Raw genomic sequence first — 21,366 nt, 5'->3', positions numbered from 1 at the left:
CCGAGGTAGCCTTTACAAAAGGCCTCGACGCGGCAGCTCCCGAATTAGCCCGCCATCGCGTGCTCACAAGGCATCCTGTGGAAGTGCGTTGTTGTCCCTTTTGAGGACAGACACAGAGAGAGAGACGCACTCTCTCTCAGTCTCTCTCACACACACACACACACACACACACACACACACACACACACACACACACACACACACGGTTCTATTTTCTGACCGCTGACAGACAGTGTAGAGACGGTGCCCCGTCTGACTTCCCTAAAATGCACTCCCTTCCACCACTAATGCCGGGCCTGGGACGGAGGCTGGGTCGCTATCTTAATCTGCAGCTTCCTGGCTTTTCCCCACTCACACACACTCAGCCCAGCTCCAGGGCAGACTTCCCAAAACCAGAGAGAGGGAGACAGAGAGAGAGAAAGAAGGAGAGAGGGAGGGAGAGGGAGCGAGGGGGGGTTCTCTCTCTCTCCCTCCTTTCTCTGAGCAGAGTGAAAGTGTGCGTCTGTGTGCTGCTACTGCTGCATGATGTTTGATCTGGAATACTGTGTGTGTGTGTGTGTGCGCTCTCCACAACAGTGGATCCTGAGACAATTCTTCCAGTCTCTCACTGTGAGCACGGTGCCAACTGGAGGCGAAGGACCAAATGGATAACCCAGCAGCAGCAGCGAGCGAGAGGAGAGCAACGAGAGGCTAGCCGAGGGCCAAAGCCTCGCTCGCTCACAGCACAGAAAGCCAGCTAGAGAGAGAGAGAGAGAGAGAGAGAGAACAACTGCAATTGTCACCTCCCTGCAGTGTTAGAAATAGCAGCTCGCTTTAGACCAGACTGCTCCCGTTTACAGCCTTGGCAGTGGTGTGGCGGGGGCGCCGACGTCTCATTCTGAAACTACAGACGGCAGTCAGTGTGTGTGTGTGTGTGTGTGTGTGTGTGGAGGGGTGCGATGCAGTGGGCAAACGGTAACGGAACCACAAGCGCTAAATAATCCATCAACCCCCCCCCCCACACCCACCTCCCGATCTAGGGGAGTAACACTTCCAGGGCCAGAAAGCCTGCGCAAAACAGCAGACAGAAAAAACAACCCCCCCGGTCTCAGATGTCGGAGGAATGCAGCCGCGCCACTAGACCCTGATTAGCCCACCCCCCCACCCCCTCACTCCTCGGGTGAAACTGCATCCGAGATGGAGAGGAAATGGTAAATAAATTGAGCCCGGGCCACGAAGCTAACTGACAGGTCTTTGAAACGATGGGCAAATGCACGGACGACGAAAAAGCCCAGGGATCTCCCCGGGCTACTCCCAAGCTTACTGGTGGCAGACGGGGCTTTATTGACGATTGCACGGCGATTAGAGTGTGGTGAGTGTGTAAAGACTGGAACGGCCCAGACGCTGGGACGAGCGACCCGGTGGTTGATCTTTACAGCCTTGCCCTTCCCCTCCCCTCCTATCCAAAAGACAAGCGAGCCAAGCGCTGAGGGAGACCGCAGAGCAGACAGAACGAGCCCTGTGTCAGACAGCAAACACGCACAAACACACAGACACGTTAAAGCCCCAACGTTAAAGCCCAATTTTTCCTGGGTGCGAGAGAGAGAGAGAGCTGCGAGGCAGAGGACCCTCCCTCCGTCCCAGGGGGAACCAATGAGACAGAGGATGTTCCTGTGATCTGGAGAGACTCACATTTCCTCTCTGAGGTTTCACATTCCTGGCATTCCGATTGGAGACCACTGCAGCCCATTTAAAACCATTTCCCATATGGAAAAAAAGAGTCCCAGACTTTCACTATGGAAGTTCACTGGTGCTGCAGTTTTCTAACAAATAAAAAAATACTTTCTTGATTATTGTAGCATGCACCTCCTAGGAATTGCATATTTGGGTTACTGTATGGAGTTCTTTGATTGTTTTCTCAGAGCCTACATACATTAAGGCAAACTTAAAGAATGAGAGTTTAGTATCTAGCACGCCTAAAAGACAAGTAGTCTTACTTTTATTGACAGAATAATGTTCCTCAATAGCAGAAGATGGCATGGTATCATGGCACTGTGCTGTAAAGTTACTGTAAGTGAAAGGAATAGCCTAGCTCAGGAAAGCAGATGAATGCTGCCAGACCGAGAAGCCCTCCTTCCTCTCTCTTGAGCTTTTTTCCAGCAAGCACATCACCAGATTAAATATTTAATTTGGCCAGTCCCAGAAGATAGAGAGGTCTGGAATTTGCCTCGACCTGATCTTGGAGAAACATGAAACGCAGAGCCTGTCATCTCCCTCTCTCCCCACAGTCAAAACAGGACTCTCTCTCGTGTAAACCAGCAAAAGTTTGGGTTGTAAGACAGAAGAAACCAAAGAGAACGAGAAATCTGAGAATGCTGGCCGTCCATATAGCAAAGATGGTTCTAAACCTTGAGCTCAATGTTCAGAAGTAAAACAAGTATCACGCTGTAATAACCAACAAATATTGATAGCTAAAGGCTTGCTTAGTAAGATAGGAAACAGCACAGGTTTTTGGCAATGTATCTATCAGTGCAAAATTTAGAAACTAGCTACTAGGCTATATCTGTCTTCCAAAGATAATAAACATTTGTACGTTAGTATATTCAACAAAAACAAATACAAACACTGGCCCTGATATAAGAACCAAAGCAAATATGCTCACTTAATAACCGTATGTATGACAAATAAATGCATAGCGAGCTATACATTTGCCAATCATGCATCATACTAGTATATATTGTAACTTTAATTAGCTAGCGAGCTATATAGGCTAATTCCCCCAAAACCTGTGGAGAACTGGAAGTAGGGGCAGTAGTACATGAGACAAACCGGTGCTCACAATCCAGTTCAAATTGAAGAGTTGCTAGCTGGACAGATTATCATTCATCACGAACAGTTAGCTAGCTAGCTAGTAGCTTGCCTAGACGTTAGTCCTCTTCACCAGGTTAGCTAATACTACTAATGTTAGCTAGCTAGCACCAAGGTTAGCTTTTCACAAACCTACTGCTAGCACGCTGTCTTGGCGAGTTATGGTTCGGCTTATTACAAAACATTATAGCTATGCGTGTTTGACTTGATCTGAGCGTGGATAACTAATTGACACTTCAGCGTATATTGTTGCATTGAAACAGTGTAAAATACACGACACGCACAACAGAACTTGCTAACGTTGGCTGGCTAGCAAAGCTAGCGCGTTAGCTGGCTAGCTAGCAGATGGCTAGCTGGGGGTTTTAAATTCTTACCTGTCAACCGCAGCTTCACTGGGCCGTTTCTCCTAACTCCTTGATTAGACATGCCCCTTAAAGTTCCAGCTTGACGTAAATTTATAGAAAATATGTATAATTCATGTGTCAGGCTTTTACTTAAAAAAAAAAAATCCCGATAAACCCTGTGGCTCTGGTGGCTAGTCTCTCACAGTGAATGAGAAGAATGGAGTCACGGCATAGTGGCCTGGATCAGAACAGCAGAGGCATGATCATTACACCCTCTCTTGGCTCCAGCACATTCTCCGCAAGAACTACACAATTAATTAAATTTCCAACGAACAAGTATCTCATCCCGTCAAACGCAGGGGTGTGGAAAATCCGGCACAACGGGGCTTCAAAACCAAAATCACAATTGGCCTCCCATTTGGGACGGCATTTGTGCTTGGAAGTCGATGTTGCTGCTGAAGTTCAGCTAGACCGTGTGGTTGATGCCCTGTAGCAGCTCCACCTCCTGGTCTCGGGGAGGTTTTGGATGGGTTACCCTCCCTGATGGTGACATCATCATCTTGAAACACAATCTATCCATCAAACTTTTCTTCCATACATCATTCCTCAACCATTCATCCATAGCCTTCATCATCCATCCATGTATGCACGCACCATAATCTACTCGTCAAATCCTGATCTATGCAAAGTCAAACAACTTGTTCTTTCTCCTTTCACCCACGTATCCTTCCGTTTATCTATTCAGCAGCATTCTCATACAACGTCTGCGTTCCCTACTCTACTATCACAATAATTTGTATACCACATATTCATTTAAGATACAGTTTTATCCAAAGCGATTTACTATAAGTAGCTTGCATTTGTCTAGACTAGAGTTAGGCCTTCTAAGTAAACCTACGTCCCAGTTATTGTCATTGAAGCCTCCAAGAAGTGCCACCAGCAGTTTACCCCCAAACACTTGCACAGGAAATAAAATATGTTAATGATCAGGTGAAGGTCTATGTCAATAGCCTACTTACTGCTGTAGTAGCATGTCTGATCTCACAGGTATCCTCATCAAGAAACCCAGAAGGTTGTATAGCCTTCCTCCATAATAGAATGGCCTCGGACTCCATCTAGTGGTGCTTTTAAGAAATTCATGATATCCCTGAATCTCCAATGATGATAAGTAGGCCTATTGCAAAAACCGTGGACCACCCACTGTTGAGTGGTAGATAGACTTAACCTAGTAAGCCTAGAAAAGAGCCTAGTTAATCCAACAAATTGACAACAAAAATGTTTATTCCACATGGCTTGTAATACACTGCTTGTTTTTCTCACTGTTCCTTTTCAGTTTGTATCAGTTTCCTGTGAGGGAAAAATAAATGATGTATAAACACTCTGTAAATGACCAAAGATTAGTCATAGGGCACACAAATTAGTCATGGGGTACATAACAACGTAGCATCTCCAATATACATCTGTCATAATCATCTACTACAAATCTGATCGCTTGCTCACCCCAAAGTGCTTCCAGCCCTTGATCTCTGCGAAGAGGGCTTCTCCTGGGCAGGTGGTGTAGTTGACCAGCTGCCGGTGCCCATGGAGGGTATAGTTGGCAGTCAGTCTCCCAGCGTCCACCGCACACTTTGCCAGGCGGTGGACCAGCTCCAGGGAGTAGCGGCTGGGCACGGAGGTGGAGTAGTCGCCAATGAAGGCCACGCCGTAACCGATGGCGTTTTGCCCCCTGGTGTGTCTGCCACGATTGTGCCAGCCTCGGCCCTCATAGACGTACCCGTTGGAACCCACCACAAAGCTGGGGGCACAGCGGGGTACACAGTTAGGGGTCGGAATGCAACGCAAACAAAACTGTTGTCAAAAAAAAGCTTGTCCAAAGTCAGCTCAGAACTATTACGCTGACAAATCTAGGCTGTGAGCTCCTTTTCAACGTATAAGCCTTTATTTAAAAGTGCTGTCAAATTCATGCCTGTTGTTAACAAATGCAAAATGGCCGCCCACCTGTATCCAATGTCGTCCCAGCCCCGGTCTGTCTGGTGGAAGCGCTGCATGGACCTCATGTCTCTGGAGCACTGGGGGAAGGTCAGGCAGGGCTGGCTCGGCCCGTAGGTGTGGTGGATGTACAGGAAGGGGAGGGGGAGGGACAGTGGGATGGGGGTGCTCTTGGGAACGTTTGCCCCCCACTGGCAGCGAGGAATGATGGGAGGGCAGTCTGGACGGGTATGCAGAGAGAAGTACACATTTGTTAAAGGAAATGTGGAAAAGGAAAAGAAACCGCACACTCAAGCTCCCGATGCTGGGTGACTTATTGAGACAACGTTTCGGCCGAGTGGCCTTTGTCAAAGTCTTACCTCACCCATGGGTGACACACCTTAAATAGTGCACGCCCCTAATTGGCTAATGACGTCAGGAGGCAGGTTATACAGAATTATTCATATCATAATTCTAAAACAAAAATACATACTGTTTTTCCTGACCAAGTTTGAGTCTTTATCTCTCTATAATAGCTCACTGGTCAGGAAAAACTCAGACTTACCCCAGTACCTGTGGACAAACTCCAGCACTCCGTCGCTCACTGCCTTCTCTAGCCCTGTGTCCTTAGAGATCCACTCAGTCCCCTCCAGCCTCCAGACCAGGGCTAGGGTTTCCATAATCTGCCTTTGGGGGTCCAGGGGCCCCAGGATGGCTCTGGAGGCCTCCCTGCGTTTGGTACTGATGCGCCTGGACGCATCCTCCAGCCCCCGGCCCTCCTGGATGACGTGGTTATAGTAGCCCCTCAGAATGTCGCTGAGCTTGCCAGGTTGTTTGGAGGAGGGGGGCGGGTTAGCCAGGTCTGTCCCCAGGATCAACCCGTCCATTCCCCCGTTGATCAGGGCGTCGGTGGCCATGGTGGGCACCCGGGACAACTTGTACTCTAGTGGGAGGGAAGCTCTGTCCCAGCAGCCGTTTGGCCCCAGACGCTGGGAGGGCGGAAAGTCCTGGAGCTTAAGGAAAGAGAGTCCGAGGTTCTTAGCCAAAGTGAGGGAGACCAGGCCCCCGGGAGGGACGCTCTCCATGCTGGCTTTCAGCCCCACCTCGATACCGAGCAGCAGGGGTGCGAGGGCGACGGTGGTGCCGTCCTGAGTGAGGACCACCCCCCGCTCCTCGCCACGGTCGGTCACGACGTGGTGGATGGCCTTGTCGAAGAACCGGAAGAGCGTGCTGTTGAGCACGGGGGTCTCGGTGGCGTTGAGGGTGTTGGAGGCTCCCAGGAAGTGAAGGGTCAGCTGGTCCTCGTGCCCCGCATTTCTACGAAGACTTTGGACCATAGCAAGAGGGGACAGGAGCGGGTTGGACTCCTCGGCCTGCTGGATGAAGCTGATGAAAGTGTGCATGTCCCGTAGGTGGACTTCTGAAACCAAAAATAGAATACGTTAGTTTCTGCTACAACAGGGCAAACAGCGACTTCCTGAGAAAAACAGTAGAAATAATTCATATATCTCAGTAAACAATTTGAGGTAGTTAGAACTTTAAAGCAGTACGATTAGCATAATGATTACCAAAAACTTTTAAATAAATCAGTTTGTATCAGTTACCTGTTCCATCTTCGTTGCAGTATATCCCCGCCAGAAAGAAGAACCAAACTACTATAAAACTCATTCTGAGCACTGATGTAGTCCTGAGTCCGCCGTAAGACTGAACTTGAATACACTTCCCAGAAGCTCAATAGACAAGAGAGCCTCACTCTAACCGATCATTCCAGTCTACTTGTCTGTATGCAGGCCTATTAAAATAAAATAAAATAAAGTAAAATAACCACTACTCTTGTGAGTATCCCTAGTATCTACAGGAGATATTCCAAAAGGTTGTCTACCCAAGAACACAAGGTGATTTTGTGATTTACTAACACGGTATAGTTGTGAGTGTGCTTGTGGTGTCTCAATAAGATAGGATACCCTTTGTACATGAATGCCCCTAAGTATTGATTGGTACCTGCCCCCAAGTTCAGGTTTGTCATTAAAAAACAAACATAACCTACAAAGTTTAGTTGGGGACTGGATTACACATAAATTATACCGTAGTTTCCATGACACAGATTAAGACTAATCTAGAGATAAGATTAATATGTGTTGGAGAAGATTAGATACTAATTTACAGTACACAAAATATATAAAAAATACAACCAGCCTAAACTCTCAATTATGGCATGCTGGTTTGTAGCAAACACAGATCTCCCCTAACTCTCATTCAAAAACACGCTGTACTGCATACTGAAGGGTAAAGATTGGTTAATGTGTGCCAGCTTGGTAGGCCTACTGTGGAGGAGATGGCAGCTAGATCTGTTTACACTGAGGTGCACACTCTCTTTGTAGCTCATGAGACTAACAGATGTCACTACACAATCTATGATACTCTATAAACTGGTTGACTTTCTCAGGTGACAGTCATACGTAGCCTATAGGGGGCAATGTTATACAGTGGACGATGCTTCCCTCCCCTCAAACAGAAAATATAATATTGTTGCCTACGTTTTTCTACTTTCACCACACATTTAGCATTTTCTAAAAAGGTGCTTCATAAATAAAATGCATGATCATCTTTGGGTTGAGTAATTCATCTGGTAGCCAAGCATGTGTAATTTTTTTCGTACCTAACATGTGACTTTGACGTCTAACCCGGAACAGGAAGTATCTGTTGTTAGCGGTAAGCCAAGAAGAAAAACAACATCTAGCCGTTTTGAAATATTTACAGCTTTGTCTCTCGTATGTATGCATTTTTTACATTTTATTTAATTGCATGTATGCTTTTCATCCAATGTTATGAACTGTATGGCCGTCTTTTTCATTCAGACTAAGTAAAAGAGCTAAAGTCAGCTAGCTAGCTAGCTACAAGGCTAACGTAGTAGTCTCGCTATTTCTTGTGAACTAGCTAGCCATGGTTACAAGTTCAGCGTGTAAAACACCAACAAAACGCGTATGCGTAATGTTATATGCATTATTTTCTCTTTCTGTACAGAAAATGGAGACTCGCTTCACCAGAGGCAAGTCCGCTATTCTGGAGCGCTCACTCACTCGCCCCAAAACAGAGGTGAGCGTGAGTGCCTTCGCCTTGCTGTTCTCAGAGATGGTCCAGTACTGCCAGAGTCGGGTGTACTCTGTATCCGAGCTGCAGGCTCGCCTGGCGGACATGGGTCAGGGCGTGGGGGCCAGCCTGCTGGATGTTCTGGTGCTCAGAGAAAAGAATGGCAAAAGAGAAACCAAAGTCCTCAACATACTGCTTTTCATCAAGGTAAGGACACAGCGCGAGTTACCTTGGACCTCAAGGTTTTAGAAACGTGTTCCACACATTGCTTGTCATAAATAAAGTACATGTGAACAATTAAGCCTCACTGATTTGCAGGTGTCCGTATGGAGGTCCCTGTTTGGCAAAGAGGCTGACAAGCTGGAGCAGGCCAACGACGACGACAAGACCTACTACATCATCGAGAAGGAGCCCCTCATCAACGCCTACATATCGGTGCCCAAGGAGAACAGCACCCTCAACTGCGCCGCCTTCACCGGGGGCATCGTGGAGGCCATCCTCACTCACAGCGGCTTCCCCGCCAAAGTCACCGTCCACTGGCACAAGGGCACAACGCTCATGATCAAGTTCGACGAGGCGGTCATCGCCCGAGACAAGGCGCTGGAGGGCAGATAGAGGAGGAGAGAGGGATGAGAGGCGTGGGGGGGGGGGGGGGGGGGGGGGAAGAAGGAGGAGGAGGGTGGTGGGGGCGTGTGGTGTAAAGTGACTGCTGTATAAAGTATTTCTTAAGAACCGGCTCCATTTCTCATTTCTCTTTTTGTGAAAAAAAATCAAGGACGATATCAGTGACGAGTCAACAGGGTCCAAGCTGAAAGTCTTTTTATTTTTTTTATTTTTTTTCCCTCGACTGCCTGTGTTCAGCCTGATCTGAAACAATGACACAGGAACAGAGAGGAAATGTGAGAAAGTGCAGCGGTTTCATATGTACAGAGAAGAGCTGAGCTTGTTCAAAAGGGAGAGTTCTAGCTGCCAGTTAGTTTGATAACAAGGGTGAATTTGGATGAAGCAGCTTATTTTTTTGTGTTTTAGCGGAATAAGTTTGAAGCATATGAATAGCGAAGAACGATCACGGTTCATTATATCTCGGTTTAAGTTGAATGTTATATATAGAGATGTAGTCTGTTTTAGTCCTTTGGAATCCCCCAGCCTAATGTAAACAGCTCTACATAGGATGATGCACTTCCATTTTTGTATGGGTGTACCATGTTATAGCTTTTAACCTTTGACCCTCATATAGATGTGTAAATACACTTGAAAATATAGACAACCTTGTGTCTCTTGATAGACCTGTTTGTGTTACATTATTTAATTCGACTGCCTGTATATTGCTTGTGAAAATAAAAACGAATGAGTAATAAAAAATACAAGTTGATTAAAGTGTCATATTGTGGCCTAATATACATAAGAATTAGGAGGAAGGGTGGCTGAACTCAATCCATCCATGGCTGAACTAGACGCTAGTGTCACATGGTCTGCGTGCGTCACATGACTGCTGTCTGAGGAAGCGCGATGTGAAAACACTACGACAAACGCCGACTTCATGGATGTCACGGACAATTTATCTCAAGATATTTGCGTTTTAACTGCTTTTATTTGGCTTGTATTTATTGTGACCGCAGTTCACATTTTATGTTAAGTATTTATTCATTGTTTTAGAAAACGTTTACCGCTATGGCTTCGTCAAGCGCTAACAATTGCAAAGCCGACTGTTCAGGTATGTTTTTAGCTAGCTGTATATATATTATACTTTATTTACAAGAATTTAGTGACGTGTTGCTGCGTAATTGTTTTGTTATAATTTATTGTGTGTATATTTACTTCGCTTCCATTCATTGACGTGTTTTGGATCTAGACGCTGGTCAATCTCAGAGATTCTTGCTAGGCTACAAAAACTTGATGGAGCCCGCCCGTCCTATTCACCCAATTCTTTGTAGAAATGTAGAAACGGGTAGCCTAGGCTACGATCGTAAACAAGTTATATTACAAAACAGGAGATGGTCTTGCACAGTCACGGGAAATATGTGTCATGTCCATGTCCAGCATGCCCTGAGAGTGATGTCGCATGAAAAACAATGATGGCCCTTGCAACATGACCGATGATCACATTCGCGCATAGACTGGGTATAGTTCATCACCTTTATTAGGGTTGTTCAGGTTTTGTATCTTGATACCGCCAACATGCGTTTCCGCTTAATCTGTCCGTCCTGGAAATAGTATATCAGACAATTTGATTGCATTTCAGAAAAGCTATTGACGTTATCGGTTCAAGGCCATGCTCACAAACAGCGCTCTTGGCCAAACGCATTTGCCCCGAATTCCATTGCTACTTCTGCACTGTAGCCTATGAAGAAAGCTGACAGAAGCTATTTTTGTCGGTGCCCAGTTCCAGATTTGTCTTGCCCCTAATAACCAGTGAGTGGTCGTTGACGTTCACTTCTGTGTTTCATTGCACCGGAGAAATGGTGATTGGAAGGCCTTCGCAGGAGCTGAACGTGGCACACTTGCAAGTGTGTGTATGTGTGTGTTCTGAAGAATTACTCTAGAGTAATTCAATTCACCGCACTTTATCCTCTGACGTAACCTATTTTATTCATTATTCATAAACCTAGTTAACTTGTATGGTGTTGATCACCATTGATCATGTAAGCAATCTTTTTATGGCTTGTTTCGAACAGGATTCCTCGTCTTTAGCAGGTGACTGTTTGTCTGTCGCCTAATTCAGATGGGTCCCATGTTTTCATGGCCTCTACTCGCGACAGGAGGGGAGATTGATCCCAAAGGTCACGTAGAGGTGAACTGTACCGGTGCATGCCAGTGTAGACACATTTTCTCCAGATCCAGCCATTGATAGAGCGATGTTGACAGACTTCCCGTCAGGGTGGTGACTTTTGATTGTCAGGCAGGCTGCCGTGACAACCTACTCTACACCGCATCACTGGTGTAGAATCCACCGGACGATCCCGAACCAGAAGGCCCGGATTTATCTTATCTCTGAATGTCAAAAACATTACGGACACTTTTTGTTTTGCCGATCACTATCAACGTTTGTCGATCTTCACGCTATTCACAATCAAAGATACGTCCGATTTCTTGGCTCAGATTCCTTTTGCTGACACGAAAGTGTGTTGTTTCGGACAGAGGGAGACACTCAGCTACTCAAGTCTATCCGTTATTCTTTTGGGGCATTCCAATGCACCGTATTGACTTGATACACTCTATAAGCTCTTACTTTTCACCCTATACTATATATATATATATATATATATCAGTGCGTAGGGAATATCATGCAGGTGTTGAGGTGGGAAGGGATACTTGTGTAGATTGCACCTGACCACATGCGGTTATCACAAGACCGTTTCCATGAGTCATGTAATAACATAGTCTAGCGATAAGGACCCTCCTCGCAAAACTAGACAAGACTGGACAAAAAATAACCTCATCATCAACTATGCACATAGCTCCAGTCCTATACCCAAAGTCCTCAACCTGCATTGTAGGTCAATAAACCTGAAAGTGGCGCTACAGCAACAGTCTAAAGTTTAAAACTTAAAAAAATCATAACAAATCAGTCATAGGTGCCATCACTGTAAAATTACCATGTGAACGTAGTCCCAAGTGAGACAAACCTTTCATACACTCTGACCTTGCAGGAATTTTGAAGTCCATCACTCAGGTTTTACAGTTTATGAAAAAATCAATCAAACCTATCTCCTTCCACATTTTTTGTTCAATTGACACCAAAATTGATATACTGTATCTTCAGACTGTCCTTACCAAACGATCCTCACAGATTTTTGAAATATGAAAAATTGAGCCCACAGCGCATCAAAAAGTTTTACTCTTAACAGTTCTGTATACAATTACTACAAATTATCGCCAAATCAATGTCTGATCATCCTCATAAAATGTGACAACATTAAGAACATATCCAAGATGTAGTGTGATTTTTTTCAGAATTTTATTTCAAAAAATGATTTTTTACAGTATTTTGAATTATACCCTCAAACGGTCAATGGAAAAGAACATATCTAAACCTAACTCCTCCCACATTTTTTTTTCAATTGCAACCAAAATGCACACACTGCATCATCAGAGAGCCCACACCAAACGATCCAGACAGATTTTTGAAATATCAAAAACTGAGCGCATGATGCATCAAGATGTTTTACTATTAGCAATACTGTACATTTACTACAAATCCTTGCTCAATAAATGTCCAGTGTTCATGAAAAATCAGGGGACAATTGTCATGACATGGTAGATGTAGTGTGATTTCTTTCAGAATTGTGCCTCAAAAATTGAATTTTTTAAAATATGTTTAATTCTGTCCTATGAAACCAACACTTCATACAGAGAAAACTACACTACCCACAATTCAACGCAAGCTCCACCAATCGGAGACATTGCTGTTGGCAACCCTACCCAGCCCTCGCCGAGGATAACAATGACTAAATTCATTGATTGGCCACTGACTGAGCACACAGCTGCTGAAGTTAATGTTCAATTATGAAGAAAAGCAAACAAAACCTGTAAAAATGAATAAACATATCTCATCCCACATTTTTCAACCAAACTTGCTACACTGGATCTTCAGACCGTCATTCACAAACTCATTAACCAGATTGTTGAATTATCAAAATTGAGCTTACAATGCATCAAAATGTTTTACAATACACAGTACTGTCAACAGCTTTCTCTTTCCTTTGTTGTATATTATGAGACTCTGATCACTTCAGCCACTCATCCACATTTTGAAGGGCAAACCATCATTATATGATGCAACTTCTATGTTATAACAAACATCTTTTCACGTGGGCTTTTACATATACCACACGTTCAGTGTTTTATGATAAAACAGATTATGACCTCTTATCCTGCACCCTGGTGACTGGCTTAGTCAATTTGTGAAGCCAAACGTGAGTTGTTGCTAATTAGCTCAGTGAGATAGAGGATGTTGTTTGGTGTCAGAGGTAACAAGTTCAATCCTCAACTGATGCAAAATGAACATTGGAATGTCTCGCTTATTGCTCCTAAACTTGTCTGAAATTGCCTGGCCCCCGCTAATCGCTGCGTAGCAGCTTTAATTCTGTTATTCTTCTCATCAGTGCTGTAGACATCATTTTAAATGTATCATTGCAGCTTTGCTAATTCCACTGGTGTAGCGGTAGTGTTTTTGTCTGCGTTGTCTTATTGGCTATAGCCTAATGAAAGATGTCCCAACTTGGAATATCATTGGTAGCAGCCATTTATTTCCCGAGGAAAACTGAGGGAAAAGAAATGAGCATCAAAGACCCTCACAGGCTATCTTGGCGGAGTACCGGCTTATAGCTAAATAAAAAAATGTTAGCCTAGCTACTGTAGGTGACAGCCTAGCTTACCTTTAGCTTACATATTACTGTGTCGTCAAAATGATAGAAAAATAGAATTATGACAACTTCCACTTGATGTACATCAAACCAGTACACAAATAATTATGAAAATAAAACTACTTCAATATGAAATGTATCACGTTAAATTATATACATGAACAGGTGCTCATCTTTCAACCTACCATGGGACCATAGACAGTGGGAAGGAAGGGGTCTACCACCCAGATGTTGAGGGGTGCAGGGGGCGGACCCGAGGTACAACAAGACATGACAAGTGGAACGCATAATCAATCTGCTACACTAGCACCGGTAAAAGTCGAAGATAGGGACGATTACCTGCAGGGCAGCGTGTTTTGGAGTGGACGACCCCGTCGGTCTGGCCTAGCCGTGTAGCATCAGCCTGACAGTCCCATCAATCTTAGGGATCTGACTATCGGACGGCCATCTTCCACGGTGTCGGCTCTCGACGGTGGAGCTGACAATCTAGACACAGTAGCGCACCAATCAATCACACCGCAAGATAAGACAAGACACCCTCTCGGGTTCCCCTGGGGAGACCGGCTGTCTCGTTTGCCCCACCAGGGTCTCAAGCCTGTAGGGTGTCTGTGTGCGTGTGCGTGCGTGTGTCCGTCCAGCCAGCTCCAGGGGTCCAATCAAGAGGTTCTGATAGAAGAGTGTGAGAACAGGTAGAGAACAGTGAGAGAACGGATGATCACTTTCAGCCTGTGGGGAGGGCGGATTAAGGGGAGAGAGAGACAGAGAGAGAGAGACAGAGAGAGAGACAGGGAGAGAGAGACAGAGAGAGAGACAGAGAGAGAGACAGAGAGAGAGACGGGGAGAGAGAGAGAAGGTGAAGCCAGTGTTGCTGGGGCCAGTAAAGAGTTGGGGACAGAATTCTTTCACAGAGGCATGCGTGAGATGGTAGAATGCTGTGCTGGTTTGCTGTGTTCATATTCCACACCTGCTATGCTTGGAAATACTACTGCTGATGAGGAATGCTGTTCGGTATGCTCTCACAGAGTGGCGCTGCCTTTTGTTGTCAGGTCAGGCCAGACTTGACCTCTTGATGACATGTTCTTGTTAGACTGTCCTTCTAACATGTTATTACTTTCTTTGTCCTTCTCTCTCTCTCTCTCTCTCTCTCTCTCTCTCTCTCTCTCTCTCTCTCTCTCTCCCCCCCCCCCGTTTCAGAGAAGGACAGGTTGATCTCCTCTGTGGCTCGCTATGGCTCCAACGAAAGCAGTGGAGAACACAGCCATGACAACCCCCAGTTGCCCACGACGACGAGGCCAACAGTCCAATGGGTGGGGGCGGACCAGGAAGAGGAAGCTCTGCGCAGGAAGTTGAAATACTTCTTCATGAGCCCCTGTGACAAATTCCACGCCAAGGGCCGCAAGCCGTTCAAACTGGGTCTGCAGCTGCTCAAGATCATCATCGTCACTGTTCAGGTGATTCAATAACGAATACATATTATTAACGAGTAACTACTACCCGTTTTGCCATAAGATGACGTTTAAACTCTTAGACCTAAGCATTTTTTGTGCTAAAAGATATCTCTCTTTCACTCTCTCTTTCACTCTCTCTCTCTTTCACTCTCTCTCTCTTTCACTCTCTCTTTCACTCTCTCTCTCTTTCACTCTCTTTCTCTCTTTACTCTTTCTCTACTTCACTCTCTCCCTCCCTTCCCTCGTCCTCCTCTGCCAGCTGGTGCTGTTCGGCCTCAGTAACCAGGTGGTGGTGACCTTCAAGGAGGAGAACACCATGACCTTCAAGCACCTCTTCCTGAAGGACTACGACGCGGCCTCCGACGACACCATGGCCGTCTACACGCAGAGCGACGTCTACGAACACATGTTCTACGCCGTGGACCAGGTAACGACGGAGACGGCGGAACACGACTAAGTACGACTTGGCGTGAAAATATACAGGCGCCCCATTCGGTTCAGATGAACGACTGTGTCACTGTGGCTTTGTTGGAAGTGTACAGATGGGACATTAAGCAGTATAGGGAGATTCTGCTCGCTGGCTGTGTGATAACGTATCTCTCGCTTAATCAACTGAGTCACACTGAGCACCGGGATGCGTCTCCTGTCAACCTGACCAGACATTTTTCCATCCCTCCCTCCTCCTCTCCTCTCCCTTTCTCCCTCCTCTCCTCTCCTCCTTCTTCTCCTCTCCTCCTCTCCCCTTCTCCCTCCTCTCCTCTCCTCCCTCTTCTCCTCTCCTCCTCTCCCCTTCTCCCTCCTCTCCTCTCCTCCCTCTTCTCCTCTCCTCCTCTCCCCTTCTCCCTCCTCTCCTCTCCTCCCTCTTCTCCTCTCCTCCTCTCCCCTTCTCCCTCCTCTCCTCTCCCACCTCCCTCCTCCTCTCCTCCCTCCTCTCCTCTCCCCTTCTCCTCTCCTCTCTCCCCTTCTCCTCTCCTCCCTCCTCCCTCCTCTCCTCCTCTCCCCTCCTCCCTCCTCTCCTCTCCCTCCCTCAGTTCCTGGTGTTGCCGGAGACCACGGTGGGCCGCTATGCCTACGTGTACGGGGTGGGCGTGAACGGCAGCGCCCTCTCCCTCTGCCAGCAGTACTACAGGAAGGGCAGCATCGACCCGGCCAACGACACCTTCAACATAGACCCGCACGTCGTCACAGGTCCGGCTCCTCCCCGTCCGCGTCCGGCTCCGTTCGCTTTTCCCGCCCGCTTGTAGAAGCAGCCCCCCCCCCCCAGAGGTCACCAGTAGGGCGAGTGCACCAGCGTACACTTCTAAGAAAACGGGGGGACATTAAAGAGTCTCGTTTCTGTCCCCGTTTTATTTATCCGGCCTTCTCAGATCTGCTTGTTTGGCAGCGCCCGGGTGTTTTGGAACAACTATTCGCCGAGTCATCTCTAAATCACTAAGTCACATAAGACTTGTGACTTGTGACCGGCCACGCGGGAGCAACACTGCTGACAGAGAGGGAACACGATGCGGTGGTGGAAATAGCTTTTTGTTCCACACAGATGTTGACGCCGTTAAGATGCAAGACGTTGTTTGTTTTTTTTCCCTGAGAAAAAGGGATATTTCTAAATCGACCGACGACTTGAACCTGTAACCTTGTGCTAGTTTGTTGCCAACTGAAGCGCGCTGGATGAATTCAGGGGTTGATGATATCTGTCTGAAAAAGGAAAGAAACTCTGCTTCTAAAACCATTTCCTGTTCCATTTCCTGTCACCAGACTGCATAGGAGTGTACCCGCTGGCTGTCCCTCAGTTACCTCTGAACAGTGACTATAAGAACTTCACCCTCAAGTTTCACAAGTAAGGCTTTTTCCTTGTCACGCTGCTTCGAGTCTTTCTCTGGGCTCGTCGTCAGCACATAGGATGTCAGCTTGGCTGTATCTGGTGTTCACATCTTATCTCTCCTCCACAGATATGTGGTGTACTCACACATTCCCTTAACCTTCCTCATACTTCTATAGTCATTCTTCATTTTTATTCTCTGTCTCTGTCTCTCTTTCTCTCTTTCTCTCTTTCTCTCTCTCTCTCTCTCCAGGCTCATCAATGTGACGATACAGTTCCAGCTGAAGGCCATCAACATCCAGACCATTATCAACAACGAGATTCCTGACTGTTACACCTTCTTCATAACGGTGACCTATCGGCCCTGTCGTATTTCTCTCACCGGTTCCCTTATATTTCTTCCCCTCAGTGTGCGTGAGCGAGCAGGTTACACAAGTAAAGGGAACCGTGGCAGGTCTGAAGCATTGTGCCTAGGGATGTATTAAATTACTATTAAAACCGTGTTTTATTTCTGAACTTTGCTATGCTGGACAGTAATTACAGTGAGTTTTTCAAAGCTAGCAACAGTCTCTGCATTAGTTTGATGCTTATGCAAACCAAAAGTGCATAGTGCCGCTAATTTTACTTTTCAATATAAAACTTGGTGAAATGATTTCAGCGTGTGTATCAGTAGGCTTGGAAAATGTTCCGTATATTTTATAATACCGCGATAATACTGATAACCGTGATCATTTTGGTCACTATAATCGTGATATGAAATGCTCACACAGTTGCACTCTAATTGTGCCTTGTGTGTTTCTCCCTCTACAGATAGTATTAGACAACAAGGCCCACAGTGGCAAAGTGAAGATCAGTCTGGACAACCAGGCCTCTATTAAAGAGTGTAAAGACCCAAGTATATCTGGACATGGTAAGACACACACACACACACACACGTACATTACGTGCGCGCTCTCTGTACGTCAGTCATCAAACCCCCCGTCGCCCCCCTGTTCCCCCCCGGCAGCGGAGAGCTACACGCGGCTGGCGTTCGACCTGGTGGTGGCGGTGGTCTGCCTGCTGTCCCTGCTGCTGTGCGGACGCTCCATCCTGAGGGGCGTGGTGCTGCAGCACGTAAGGCGTTGATAGAGGGAGGGGGGGGGGTTGTTGGCGTTGATAGAGGGGAGTGGGGGGGGGAGTTGATAGAGGGGTGTGGGGGGGGGGCGTTGATAGAGGGGGGGGGGAGTTTATAGAGGGGTGGTGTAATTCTTGATAATGTTATCGATGAGCGTGGATCCTGTTTCGATGTCCCCTCTGCTCTGACCCTCTGACTCTCTTTCTCTCTCTCTCTCTCTCTCACTCTCACTCTCACTCTCACTCTCCCTCACTCTCCCTTTCTCTCTCTTTCACTCTTTCTCACTCTCTTTATCCCTCTCTATCTCTCTCTTTCTTCTCTCTCTCTCTTTCTCAATCTTTCTCTCTATCTCTCTTTCCCTCTCTCTTTTTCTCTCTCTCTCTCTCTCTCTCTCTCCCTCCCTCCCTCTCAGGAGTACGTCAACTTCTTCAGGGACAGTCTGGGCCGGAGGGTGAGCTGGGCCGACAGGATGGAGTTCATCAACGGCTGGTACATCCTGCTCATCATCAGCGACGTCCTCACCATCACCGGCAGCTTCATCAAGATAGGCATCGAGTCCAAGGTCGGTACGCACACACACACACGCGCACACACACACAGACGTTTTCTCGTCGTCGTCGACCACGTGTAACGATGGCGTCCGTGTCTTCTTCGCCCCCCCCCCCGGCAGAACCTGTCGTCATACGACCTGTGCGGGATCCTGCTGGGGACCTCCACCCTGCTGGTGTGGGTGGGAGTCATCCGCTACCTCAGCTTCTTCCAGAAGTACAATGTGAGAGAACCACACACGCGCGCACACACACACACACACACAAACAAACACTAGCGTAGTGGTGTTACACATAAAGACACACATATATACACACACACACACAGAGTAGTGTGGTGGTGTTACACACACACACAAACACACACGCACACAGTTGTGTGGTGGTGTTACATGTACAGACACGCACCTAAGGAACACACGCTTGTTAATTTAGGTGAGCCAAGGCATAGCATGCGTACTAGGATCAGTCTGATATGCTGTGTGATACACATACAAGCACACATTCCCACACACACACACACACTCACACACACACACACACACACACACTCACTCACACACACACACACACACACACTGACTGCCCCCTGGTGTCCCCTCCAGATCCTGATCGTCACCCTGCGGGCTGCGTTCCCCAACGTGATCCGATTCTGCTGCTGCGTCGCCGTCATCTACCTGGGATACTGCTTCTGTGGCTGGATTGTACTGGGACCCTACCATGTCAAGGTAGTGATACTAGAACCCTACCATGTCAAGGTAGTCGTACTAGAACCCTACCATGTCAAGGTAGTCATACTAGGACACTACCATGTCAAGGTAGTCATACTAGAACCCTACCATGTCAAGGTAGTCATACTAGGACACTACCATGTCAAGGTAGTCATACTAGGACACTACCATGTCAAGGTAGTCATACTAGAACCCTACCACATCAAGGTAGTCATACTAGAACCCTACCACATCAAGGTAGTCATACTAGAACCCTACCACGTCAAGGTAGTCATACTGGAACCCTACCATGTCAAGGTAGTCATACTAGAACCCTACCACGTCAAGGTAGTCATACTAGAACCCTACCATGTCAAGGTAGTCATACTAGAACCCTACCATGTCAAGGTAGTCATACTAGGACACTACCATGTCAAGGTAGTCATACTAGAACCCTACCATGTCAAGGTAGTCATACTAGAACCATACCATGTCAAGGTAGTCATACTAGAACCCTACCACGTCAAGGTAGTCATACTAGAACCCTACCATGTCATGGTAGTCATACTAGAACCCTACCATGTCAAGGTAGTCATACTAGAACCCTATCATGTCAAGGTAGTCATACTAGAACCCTACCATGTCAAGGTAGTCATACTAGAACCCTACCACGTCAAGGTAGTCATACTAGAACCCTACCATGTCAAGGTAGTCATACTAGAACCCTACCATGTCAAGGTAGTCATACTAGAACCCTACCATGTCAAGGTAGTCATACTAGGACCCTACCACGTCAAGGTAGTCATACTAGAACCCTACCATTTCAAGGTAGTCATACTAGAACCCTACCACGTCAAGGTAGTCATACTAGAACCCTACCATGTAAAGGTAGTCATACTAGAACCCTATCATGTCAAGGTTGTCATACTAGAACCCTACCACGTCAAGGTAGCCATACTAGGACCCTACCACGTCAAGATAGTCATACTAGAACCCTACCACGTCAAGGTAGTCATACTAGAACCCTATCATGTCAAGGTAGTCATACTAGAACCCTACCATGTCAAGGTAGTCATACTAGGACACCACTAGGAACGTTCGCAAAAGTCTCGAGTTGCAAGCGCCGTTACTCTAGACGGTGGTGGAGAATTTCCAAAAGGAACAGCACCTGTTTGGCAATATTTCAGATTTAAACCCAATGCTAATAGGAGACCTGATAACATTAATGAGGCAGCCTGTAAACTAGAGCCATTTCTCCTTCTCCTTACTCTTGTCATGTCATAGTGAAATATGACACCGTTGCTCTACTTGTAGGTGCTGAGTGAGTGACACTAATGAGTTATTTTTATTTGATGAACGTGGGCGCTGATACAAGATATCCTAATAATAAAAACATTTCAATACAGTAAGATGGTGTGTGCAAAGAGTATGAAGTGTATGTTAATGATAATAATTAATTGATCGGTATCAGCAGATATCTAAACTCGGGTATTGGAATTGGATCGGAAAGGAAAAAGTGGATCGGTGGATACTAGAACTCTACCAAGTCAAAGTAGAGTCATTCTAAAACCCTACTACGTCAAGATAGTCGGGTCATTCTAGAACCCTGCCACGTCAAGGTAGAGTCACACTAGAACTCTACCACGTCAAGATCTCATACTGGGACCTGCCTACCACACCATAGTAATGTAGTCTCACATAGCCAGACATGTCTCCACACTTCGTTTTAAAATTGTCTGTCTGAAACCCTGTTGAAGAGACTTATCGTCAGATCGCCCAACCCTAATGTAGGCTGTGGGAAACACAGCATAAAAACAAATGGGCATCCGAAGTAGATGGACTAGGTGATGAATATTCAGCAAAACGAACGGGCGTCTTTTATTGTGCTGCCTGTGAGCTTGAGTCTAAAGTTTGACAGCTGTCCTGACTCCCACGGTCTCCCCTCAGCCTAGGGGGGGGGGGGGGAAAGAGGGAATGAATCGTCGAATCTCTGGTTCCATTCCGAGCCGGGTACAGACCTAGTCCTCCACCTCCCTCCCTCTCTCTCTCTCTCTCTCATCCTTCCCTCCCTCACCACCTCTCTCTCCCTCTCTCTCTCATCCTTCCCTCCCTCAC

At 46.6% G+C, this 21,366-nt stretch overlaps 3 protein-coding genes across 3 annotated transcripts in view; 2 read left to right on the top strand and 1 right to left on the bottom strand.

The window, feature by feature from the left end:
• Window positions 1–4,452: 4,452 nt before the first annotated feature.
• LOC311311133 (N-acetylmuramoyl-L-alanine amidase-like) lies at window positions 4,453–7,103 on the bottom strand. The gene is made up of 5 exons (XM_084440780.1): window positions 6,764–7,103; window positions 5,725–6,579; window positions 5,190–5,400; window positions 4,692–4,986; window positions 4,453–4,538 (listed from the first exon to the last, which is right to left on the bottom strand). Exons 1-5 carry the CDS (start codon window positions 6,825–6,827, stop codon window positions 4,521–4,523), a joined length of 1,443 nt encoding a protein of 480 aa, XP_084296906.1. The 5' UTR covers window positions 6,828–7,103; the 3' UTR covers window positions 4,453–4,520.
• A 739-nt stretch (window positions 7,104–7,842) lies between these two features.
• Window positions 7,843–8,882, top strand: trappc5 (trafficking protein particle complex subunit 5). The gene is made up of 3 exons (XM_084440859.1): window positions 7,843–7,930; window positions 8,184–8,456; window positions 8,568–8,882. Exons 2-3 carry the CDS (start codon window positions 8,187–8,189, stop codon window positions 8,862–8,864), a joined length of 567 nt encoding a protein of 188 aa, XP_084296985.1. The 5' UTR covers window positions 7,843–7,930; window positions 8,184–8,186; the 3' UTR covers window positions 8,865–8,882.
• A 1,008-nt stretch (window positions 8,883–9,890) lies between these two features.
• The window catches only part of mcoln1a (mucolipin TRP cation channel 1a), a 14,584-nt gene continuing 3,108 nt past the window's right edge, over window positions 9,891–21,366 (top strand). The window contains exons 1-11 of the mRNA XM_084440836.1: window positions 9,891–9,963; window positions 14,810–15,066; window positions 15,323–15,490; window positions 16,095–16,251; window positions 16,816–16,897; window positions 17,133–17,229; window positions 17,690–17,789; window positions 17,886–17,992; window positions 18,406–18,555; window positions 18,664–18,765; window positions 19,147–19,269. Of these exons, the coding sequence (XP_084296962.1) occupies window positions 9,921–9,963; window positions 14,810–15,066; window positions 15,323–15,490; window positions 16,095–16,251; window positions 16,816–16,897; window positions 17,133–17,229; window positions 17,690–17,789; window positions 17,886–17,992; window positions 18,406–18,555; window positions 18,664–18,765; window positions 19,147–19,269 (1,386 nt within the window). The 5' untranslated portion in view covers window positions 9,891–9,920. The remainder of the gene's footprint in view (window positions 9,964–14,809; window positions 15,067–15,322; window positions 15,491–16,094; window positions 16,252–16,815; window positions 16,898–17,132; window positions 17,230–17,689; window positions 17,790–17,885; window positions 17,993–18,405; window positions 18,556–18,663; window positions 18,766–19,146; window positions 19,270–21,366) is intronic.

Source organism: Borostomias antarcticus, assembly GCF_949987555.1.
Source record: "Borostomias antarcticus genome assembly, chromosome: 7".
NCBI classification, from domain to species: Eukaryota; Metazoa; Chordata; class Actinopteri; order Stomiiformes; family Stomiidae; genus Borostomias; species Borostomias antarcticus.
This window is presented reverse-complemented; position numbering and strand designations above follow the sequence as displayed.